This window comes from Leptonychotes weddellii, chromosome 6 (genome assembly GCF_054177405.1).
Source record: "Leptonychotes weddellii isolate Sample4059 chromosome 6, ASM5417740v2, whole genome shotgun sequence".
NCBI classification, from domain to species: domain Eukaryota; kingdom Metazoa; phylum Chordata; class Mammalia; order Carnivora; family Phocidae; genus Leptonychotes; species Leptonychotes weddellii.
The window spans coordinates 37,666,935-37,676,407 of NC_138374.1; the positions used below are offsets into that span (position 1 = coordinate 37,666,935).

A 9,473-nucleotide genomic window follows, 5' to 3' on the forward strand; every position below is an offset into this window, starting at 1 on the left:
TCTTACTAACCCAACTGAGGACAGAGAGCCCAGAGTGCTGAAGGAAACTGCCCCAAGTGGGGAGCCGGCGTCGGAACCCAGGCGGGCCGGCTGCAGAACCCGGGCTCTCCGACGCCTCATTATTTTGTGTGTTTCGACCGCGGACGTGTGAACTTCAGCGCCGCACCGCGCGCCCCCGCGGCCGGACGGGCTGCGCAGGGACCCGGGACCCCGCGCGGAGAGCCCGCCCTGGGAGCCGGGCAGGGCCCCGCAGCCCGGGTGGGTGCTGGGCCAGGGGCGTTGGGGAGGGGGGCGCAGCCGCAGCCTGCGGGGGGCCGCGGAAGGTGGAGGCGCCCTCCTACACCGGCAGGTGGCTTTGCCCAGGCGGCCGGGCGTGAAGGGCCGGGTGCTGAACCCTCTATCAGACGCGGAGGCGAAGGCGTTAGCCCTGGCCTCCCGGACCCGGGGGCCCTCGCACCCCACCCTGCCCGAGCCGCGGGGAGCCCCGGGCACCCCGTGCGGCCCAGCCCGGAGCCCTGCAGTTTCCGGGCGCGCACCCGCGGCTCCGCTCTGGGGCGGCGAGCAGGGCCTGGCCGGGGCGGAGCTGCGGCGTCCGGGGGCTGGCTGCCTGCCCCCCGCCGTCTGCCGCCAGGGCCCGGGCGCGACGGGGGACCGCCCCCGCGCCCGCCTGACGGCCCCCGCCGGGCCTTAAAAGCCTGCCCCGCGGCGGCTGGAGGCGCGGAGACCTGGGCGCCCCAGCCCCGACAGCCGGCCCGAGCAGTCCCATGGCAGGTAGGTGCCCCCCGCCCCACCCTCGCCCCCAGCGCCGCGCCCGGGCCCCTCGGCCCCCAGTGGCCGCCCTCTGCCTCGCCCCGCCTGCCCCGCTGGGGCTCAGTCCGCACCCTGCGTGTGGCTCCTAGCGCGGGGCGGGGTGAAGGGGAGAGTGAGACCCTCTCCTCCCAGACGGTTGCGGGTCAGGAAGGGTGGGGGCCCCGCCTTCTCACCAGTCCCCTCGGTCCAGACCCCAGAGCCCGGGAAGCCCCTTGTCCACACCTGACCCGAAAGAGGCACCTTCTTCGCCCATCGAGGGCAGGCAGCCGGCGCCTGGGAACGAGCGTGCCAGGGCTCTCAGGGGGCGCTGAACGCGAGTGGATCCGGACAGGCCCCCGCAAATGACGGGGTGCAGGCAGCGAAGGGTCCTTGTGTCTCTGTTTCTCACACGCCCCTTTCCTCATCCACACTCCTGTCGTCTTCAACTGACTCCCCTAAGTGGGTTCATCTTGATAGAGGGTTGAGGAAGGGATTGGGTTTTAGAGAAGGTTACAGAATTCAAACATGAGTCCAGCCTCTCAGCAGGTTCCAAGACCCCAGAGGATAGGGCCAGGAATGCAAACCCGGGCATCATCCCTTCCTGGGCTTTCCTTAAGTGCATGATGCCCACACTCAGGCTTACTCTCAGCCTGAACAGGAGAAGATAAAGGTTCTGGTAAGAGCAGATTCAATGTCTACTCAGGAGCACAAGAAAATGGTTCATGGCTGCTTTCCAAAGGAACAGGAAGCTTGCTTCTCTGTCACGCCCGGGGTCCAACCCAGGGGGTGAGGTTGCTGCCCAAATTGGGCCCCCCAGCAGGCCAGTGGTGTGAGGGGGAGTGGCTTTCCCCAGGCATCACAGTCCTGGTGGTCTCTGCCCCCCAGAGCAGGTGGCCCTGGTCATTGGGGGCCTCGCTGGGGGGCTGCTGCCACTCCTGTTGCTCATCTGGGTGAGCTGCTGTCTCTGGAAGAAGCTTCGTGCCACGTTCACCTATGAGGAGCTGCCGGGGAGCACCGCTGCATCCGGCATTCAGGGGGGCAAGCTCTACCCACCACATGCCGGGACCCAGCCAAGCAGGTGAGGCAGGATGTGGGGCCAAGCAAGCTCCTGGCCCTTGCTTAGGGCCCTCCCCGTGGAGTTTCCCTTGGAGTAGGGTGCGAAAGGGAGGTCTGTTTATGGAGCGCCTCCTTGTGCTACAAAGAAACCCCAGAATCATCACTACGAGCTATGGGGCAGGCATGATGGGGCTCATTTTCCAGATAAGGAAAGACATATGTGGCAGGTCCAAGGAGCAGGACTAGTAAGTGCTAGAACAGGCATTAGAGTCCAGGCAGAGTGACTCCAGAAGCAGTGCTCCTTCTGCAAGTCTCCGCTGGCTGCAGACAGACAGGGGTGTTGGCTTGGGGGGGGGGAGGGGCGGAGGGGAGGCCCAGAAAATGGTGCTCTTGCCTCCTCCTGGCTCCCACTGGCTTTTCTTCCTGCAGCCTCTGGCACTCAACCCCTATGGGCTGAGCGCACTGAGGCCACGTTGTTCTCTTGCCGCCAATACGTGTGTCATCTCCCCCCCTCGGAACAGGCCCCCAGGTGTGCCATTCGTGGTGCTCCCTTCCCTCCAAGACCGAGACTGGGTACCCCTACACCGTGGAGAGTGGGCCCAGGCCCCACGGGACCCCCGCCTCGCCCCGGAGCCCATGCGCCACCCCTCCCGCGGCAGCTTTGGTGAGTGCTCCTGCCAGAGCCCGCCTGGGCTCAGGCTCCCTTCAGGCCACGGCGGGCCCATTTGCTTTCAGGGGCCTGGCTCTGGAAAACAGCCTGGACCAGCAGCCCCCCAGCGAGGCCCCCAGTTACCAGGTCTGCTTGTTCTGGGGGCAGAGACCACCAGGACTGTGATGCCTGGGGAAAGCCCACACCGCTGGCCTCCTGAAGGCAGAATTTGGGCAGCAACCCCACCCCCCAGGTTGGACCCCAGGAGTGAACCAGAAGCAAGGCTGTTGCTGGCAGGCGGGTGCCCAGTCTCAGCAGTAAAGCCATTTCCCTTGGGATCCCAGGGCTCTGGGCAGAGTCTTCTGGTTTCCCTTGGAAAGAGTTGCCCAGGGACCACTCCTTCCAGGTACTTGGGTTTACCGAATGCCTGCTGCGCCCCCAGCCTGTGCCAGATACGGCCTCAGGTGCCGTTGTGGAGTTAGACCTCACCATGCCTCTGTGGGGGAAGACATCTTCACCCCATTTTATACATTCATAAACAGAGGCTCAGAAAGTTAACCGTGCCCTGCTCAAGGGCACAGAGGCAGTAAGCAACAGATCTGGGATTGGAACCCAGAACGCTCAGTGGGTTCTGTTCTAGGTTGATAGGTTGGCTGATCCAGAGGGCAGAATGGTAGGAGCTGGGCGCACAGCTTTCTGCCCACCCCTTTGCTCTGAAGACCTCCCAAGATACCTTCCCAGGAACCACCCAATGATCAGCTAGTCCCAGGCATATACCCTTCTAATTTGAAGAGGAAGGAAAGAGACAGCACTTTATCACTGAGACATCTTCTGGACCCCATGGACAGAAGCCAGGCCAGGTGCTGGGCACTGGGTACCCCCCAAGCAGGCCCTGACCCAGGCGCTGGGGTTAAATGAATACTGAACACTCTGCTGGGGGCCTCAGAGCGGAGCAGACCTGGATATGTCATGCCTTAGTGTTGTCAGGCTTCCTGGAGGAGTTGCCCTAGAGAGAGGGGCTGTGCTCAGTCTGGAGAAGGGCATGGGGCGGATGCAGTCAGGAGAGGCCAGTGAACTGCTTGCTGGAGGCTCAGTCAAGAAGAGATGGGTTGGGGCAGGGATGGTGAAGCCCAGAGCTTACTGTCCCCCATGTCCCTGCCTTCCTCTGGCCTGGCAGACCGCCCCACCCCTGTGTTGTAGGAAATGCAGGCATGATGGGGACCATCAACCCAGAGCTATACAAGTTCCTGGAGGACAAGAGTGAGACCGACTTCCCCGAGGGCTGCCTGGGGCGGCTGTGGTTCTCCGTGGAATACCAGCAGGAAGCCGAGCGGCTGCTGGTGGGCTTGATCAAGGCGCAGAGGCTGCAAATCCCCTCGGAGACCTGCAGCCCCCTGGTGAAGCTCCATCTGCTGCCCGACGAGCGGTGCTTCCTCCAGTCCAAGACCAAATGCAAAACCTCCAACCCACAGTTTGATGAGCACTTCATCTTCCAGGTACGACCTCTGGAGCAGACAGGGTCTGGCTTCCAGGGAAAGAGCAGATATTGTGCAGGTGAGCCCCAGCCTCCTGTGACGGCCAGGGCCCTGCAGCCCCCCGAGGCCCCTAGTGCCACCAGCTCTGCTTTACCTGTCTGCCAGGTCAGGGCCTGCAAGAGCCCAGAGCCCTGATGGTGCAGGTAGGGGCGAGACCAGGGAGGTGAGGGGGTAGAGAGCTGGGCTTCCTCTGTCAGGGAGAGAAAGAGAAAACACATTCTTGGAACTCCTACTGAATGCCAGGCTCTGGCCCATGGGGCTCTGGAGAAGCAGTCCAAAGCCCTGGATCACTAGGGGGTTTCTGGCAAGGTGATCCCTGGAGCAGGGGCAGGAACTCGCCCAGCCTATCGGAGGCCAGCGCAGGCCCCAGGAGCCATGGTGCTGCAGGTGGTGCCTTGGCTGCCCCGAGGACAGGCAGGCTCAGGGTCTGGAGGTGCAGAGTCTGTCAGGGCACTGAGCCAAGCTCACAGGGGCCTGGGAGCCTGAACAAGTGACTGCGGGCCCCTATGGGAAACCAGCCATCAAGAGCTGCCTTGAGGCCTTAGACAAACATTTTCAAGAGCCGGGCAGCCGGCTGACTGGCCAGGTGAGGAGAGACCACTCAGCATCCGGGAAGAGTGTGATTGCTGAGGCCAGAGCCCTAATTCTTGCCTTCTTCTGGGCCCAAGAGCTGGAGCTGAAAAGAGAGCTGGCATGGGGCCCAGCTCCCGGCACTTTTGCTGAGGGTCAAGGCTGTGGGAATTCACAGGTGACCTTGCTCTTCTCAGGACATGAAGAGCCAAGGCAGTTAGCCGTTCTGCCCAGCGTGGCTGCACGTCATGCTCGCAAACTTACTTCTGTTTACTCATCACTTCCCTGCCCTGTCCCCACCCCAACTTGATCCTAGCCTCTCTGAGCTTTATGGGGGAAGGGGAAGGAGACGAGAAAGAGAAGAAAATCTAGGATGCCTGGGTTTGAGGGCTGCAGGTCCCTGGCTGAGCCACCTCTCACCAAAAGCTCCTGTGTCCAGAACAGCGTGCCACACCCTCCCATCCCCTGTCTCCACGCCCGACCCCAGCCCAGACCCTCATCTCTCCCAGGTATCCAGCAAGAGCATCACACAGAGGGTACTCAGGTTCTCCGTGTACCACGTGGACAGGCAGAGGAAGCACCAGCTCCTGGGCCAGGTGTTCTTCCCCCTGAGAAATGAGACTCTGGCAGGTGACTGCCCGCACGTCATCTGGAGAGACCTGGAGGCCGAGAGCAGGGAGGTAAAGGTCAAGGTCACCCGCCACGTACCGCTGCGTGTCGGACTGCCGTGGGCAGCCGGTAGTGTGGCCCAGCGCCTGCTGGCCGACATCAGCCCAAGCAAGTGTGACTCGGGGTCAGGGGCCTGGGCTGCAGCCGCACGGGACCGGGGGCGGGGTGGAGCTGCTCCTGGGCAAGGAAGGGCCGCCTGAGGTTCTTTTGCCCTGGAGACCAGATTACCTGGAGCAACTTGATTCCCATCCAAACCAGACACCTGTGAAAGGTGACACCCCAAATGGACCAGCCAAGGAAAATACCCTCTCCTCCTGCCCCCGCCTCCGAGAGGACCCAGGTAGCTTGGAAGGCTTTGGAATCCCCTAGACCTGGATTTGAACCCTCAGCTCTGACCCTCACTACTATGTGATCTTCAGCAAGGCCCTTCGACTGTCCAGACCTCAGTTTCCCCATCTGTAAAATGCCGGTGGGCTGAAAAGAGAAACCCTGTACCAGTGCCTGACTGCTGGGAGGAGGGAGGAAGGCTGTCGGGAAGGTCCCATGGCTCCTCCAGCACCTGCTGAGTGACGAGGGTGCTTTCCCCCTGGCCTCTCCAGCCTCCCTCCGAGTTTGGAGACCTGCAGTTCTGCCTCAGCTACAATGACTGCCTGTGTCTCCTGACCGTGGTCGTGCTGCGAGCCAAGGGCCTCCGGCTCCAGAAGGACCCGAGTTTCGTCAGTAAGTTTTCCTTCTCAGGGCAGGCCCTGTCCTGTGAGCCTGGGGCCCGGGGCTGGAGTCTGACCCTTCCCTCTGGCCCTCCAGTTTCTGCCTGCATGTGGCCCACTACGGAGTGCTCACTATCCCCTGTGATGTGGGAAGCCACTTCCTTATACTGAACCCAAGACTGAATCCCTTTGGCCTCCACCAAGACCCCTAACACGCCTGAGACCAAGTCTGCCCCTCCCAAGGCAGTGTCTCGGCTCCTTGAATGGTGCTGTCCTTCTGCCTCCACCTCTGTCCTTCCATGAAGGAGTCCAGTTCCTCCAGGGCTAGGCCCCTTGCCCCACCGCCCCCAGGGAGGGCTCCCTGTACACGAGGCAGGACGCTCGGCTGGAAGAAGACGCGTCCCAGGCCAGCAGGGAGCGCGGTGCCCTGCTTCCTCTGGCCTCCCAGAACCCAGCAGCTGGAGGAGCGGAGCCGAAACGTCCTGCCCTTATGTGCACCCCCCCACCCCCGCAAGGTGGTAGCTATCTGCCGCCTCTGCGTCTCCACATCCGGGTCACTGGAAGCAAATTGTCATTCAACCTTCCACTGTGGATCCAAAACCCATGTGAGCCCCACCCCAAAAAAACTTGGCCCTCTGAAGGAGAAGGGGTTTGAGGGGCCCCAGGGAGCCTGAGCACTCAGCAGGCAGGGCCCCTCCCCACCAACGGGAGGGATGGGCGTGTGGTGTGGTGCCAGGCTCTGGGAAACAAGGGCCAGCCGAGCCGTGGGTGCACTCAGGAGACACAGAGGAAGGAAAAGGAAGGGAGGGAGCCAAGCGTTTCCTCGGGCAGCGTAAGCCCACACACTAATCAACCTGTTTCCTCTTGCAATGCCTTCTGGCCGCAGCAGCTGGGAGAAGGGGGGTGCTGGCGCCCAGGGTGGGCGTGTGCCCTTCCAGCCAGACCTCCCACGGGCCAGAGGCTGGACTCTGCCTGCCGCTCCCAGCCCACGGTCCGCACTGCCCCTTAGGTGTGTTTGTCAAAGTGTCTCTGATGAACCACAACAAGGTTGTCAAGTGCAAGAAGACTTCGGCTGTGCTGGGCTCCGCCAACCCCGTGTACAGCGAGACTTTCAGCTTCAGGGCCGACCCCGTGGAGCTGGACACGGCCAGCCTCAGCCTGACAGTGGTGCAGAGCGCCAGAGGGGAGAGTAAGGCCGCCCCCCCCCACCCCCGGGCTGTGGGGGAAACGGGCAAAGGAGGAGCATTCAGGCAGTATGGACCCACAGAGAGAGGTTTCTGCTCTCTGCCTAGGGAAACTAGAACTCAGAGAGGCTGAGATACTCGCCCAAGGACACAGAGCTTGCTAGCAGGAGAGCCGGGATTCACACCCCGCTTTGTTCCAGTTTGATTCTCCGTGGCCCCATACGGAGAGGTTAAAGGGTGGCTTCTGCTACCCACTCTTGGAGCAAGCCACCAGAGAGTTTGGGTGGCGGCCTGGCTGCCGGCCACCAGCCAAGTGACCTGATGCTGAGGGTCGTTGTGTGCCCTACCTTGCCTCATACCTTCCAGACAAAACTTTAGGGTCCTGGGTGAGGTTCAGGGCGGTGACAGGACACCCTGTGTCCACTCGCAGCATCTGGGGGAGCAGGGCCATCGGGCTAGCTGGCCTCATGGACCAGAGCTTCCGGCCCTTCTCCACCATGGCACTTGGTGGGAGAAAATTGTTGAATATTCCCTCTGAACATACAGTGGGCTGATGGAAGAGGGCTTCTTTCTGGAGGGGCCCCTTTCTCCCTCAGCTCTTTGACGTGAAGTTGGCTTAAGAGTGGATGACTCCCAAGGGCTGGCTCTCCCCACCTGGGTGCCCTTCCCCCCCTATGTCCAATTCCAGAGCAAAGCCAAGATCCCTTTGGGGGCTGTCAGCTCGAGCTTAAAGAGGGAGGGGGCCGACTCCGTCCTTTGAGAGGAGGAGTAAGAGAGAGAAAGAGAAGGCCCGAGGTGAGGTGGTTTCTGTGCTCCAGAGAATGATGGTGTTTTTCCCTCCCCCACAGCCAGCCACCAGCTGGGCCGGGTGGTGGTGGGCCCTTACATGTGCACCCGAGGCAGACAACTGGAGCACTGGAATGAGATGCTCAGCAAGCCCAAGGAGCTGGTAAAGTGCTGGCATGCGCTCTGTCCCCCGCCTGAGCCCTGACTCGGCTGGGACCTCCGGTCTGCCTCTGGAGCCTGTCCTCTCCCACGGCAGCCGCAGGCCTGGGCGCTCCGGCCAGCACCCCACTGGGCTGCCAGGCCAGCCCGAGCCGGGGCAGCGTGCGTGCTGATGCACAGGAGAGAAGAGGGGACGAGAGAGCCCCAGCCAGGTCAGCAGCGTGGCTCGCCGCCATCTGCCAGCCTCAGAGACCCTCCCGACTCACTCCATCCTCCTCCACCCGTGGGGCTGCCTGGGCTGCGAATTCCAACCCCTGGTCAGCACAGTCTCCGCTGGACCGGAATCTCAGGCTTTCAGAAGAACGATGCTGGGAGGGGAAGAATGAAGCGGGGGAAATCGGAGGGGTGGACAAACCATGAGAGACGATGGACTCTGAAAAACAAACTGAGGGTTCTAGAGGGGAGGGGGGTGGGAGGATGGGTTAGCCTGGTGATGGGTATTGAGGAGGGCACGTTCTGCATGGAGCACTGGGTGTTATACGCAAACAATGAATCATGGAACACTACATCAAAAACTAATGATGTAATGTATGGTGATTAACGTAAGAATAAAAAAAAGAAGAAGAAGAAGAACGATGCTGTTCCATGATGGCATAGCTGTGTGTGCTGAACAGAGACCCGGGCTCCACCATCCCAGAAAGCTGACGGCAGCTTGGCGCTGGACTCGCACCACGTCTCAGCTGTGGTTTCCCTAACTTTCACCTGGCAGAGAAAACAAACTGCTCTGGGGGCATCATGGGGGGCCGGAGGTGCCCAAAGCACTGATTTTAGCCGGTCCACAATAAATAGCACAGTCTGAAAGTTGGGTTGGGGTTGGGCGTGTTGGTATGGAACAGCCCCCAGACGCCTGGGAGGCACAGCGTGCCCACGGCTCAGGAGAGAAAGCTCTCCGGGATCGAGACCCGCCAGCTTCAGGAGCTGGGAGAGAACACTGGGAGCAGTCCGCCCAGGTACCAAGGGGTGGACAGGTTCTCGGCTCCCGCTCCCTGTGCCAGCTGGGGAGGCCCTCACCTGTGTTGGGTCCCTCCCAGGGCTATGTCACATCCTGCCCATGGCCCATCCTCCCCAGAGCCCAAGCCTCATGCCCCTGGTTTTACTGGTGTTCTACTGGTTTCTGTGGTCTCCCTGGTTGACAGCGTTCAGCTCTTGGGACTCACTTTGGGCAGGGAATAGTGAGAGCATGCGGCCAAAGCGCAGCCCACGGGGCCGAGAGCTTTTCCTGCAAACCTAGTGATTTCGTTAGGGTGACTGTTGTGGCAGGTGTCCGTGTAAAGTTCATTAAGTTGAGAGTTTCCACAAATCACAGTCA

General features: G+C 61.6%; 1 protein-coding gene across 4 annotated transcripts; it reads left to right on the forward strand.

The window, feature by feature from the left end:
• Positions 1-631: 631 nt before the first annotated feature.
• Positions 632-8,568, forward strand: LOC102735627 (synaptotagmin-15). 4 transcript variants are annotated; one of them, XM_031019391.2, is made up of 8 exons: positions 632-771; positions 1,675-1,867; positions 2,367-2,513; positions 3,672-3,990; positions 5,109-5,279; positions 5,868-5,988; positions 6,985-7,164; positions 8,008-8,568. In XM_031019391.2, exons 1-8 carry the CDS (start codon positions 765-767, stop codon positions 8,148-8,150), a joined length of 1,281 nt encoding a protein of 426 aa, XP_030875251.1. In that variant the 5' UTR covers positions 632-764; the 3' UTR covers positions 8,151-8,568. The 4 variants fall into 4 exon arrangements, 3 of the variants coding, with proteins under 3 accessions (XP_030875251.1, XP_006748429.1, XP_081680065.1); XM_006748366.3 differs by having other exon boundaries at positions 2,367-2,509; positions 3,695-3,990; positions 8,008-8,567; XR_014146276.1 differs by lacking the exon at positions 8,008-8,568 and having other exon boundaries at positions 2,367-2,509; positions 3,695-3,990; positions 5,868-6,580; positions 6,985-7,117.
• Positions 8,569-9,473: the final 905 nt, after the last annotated feature.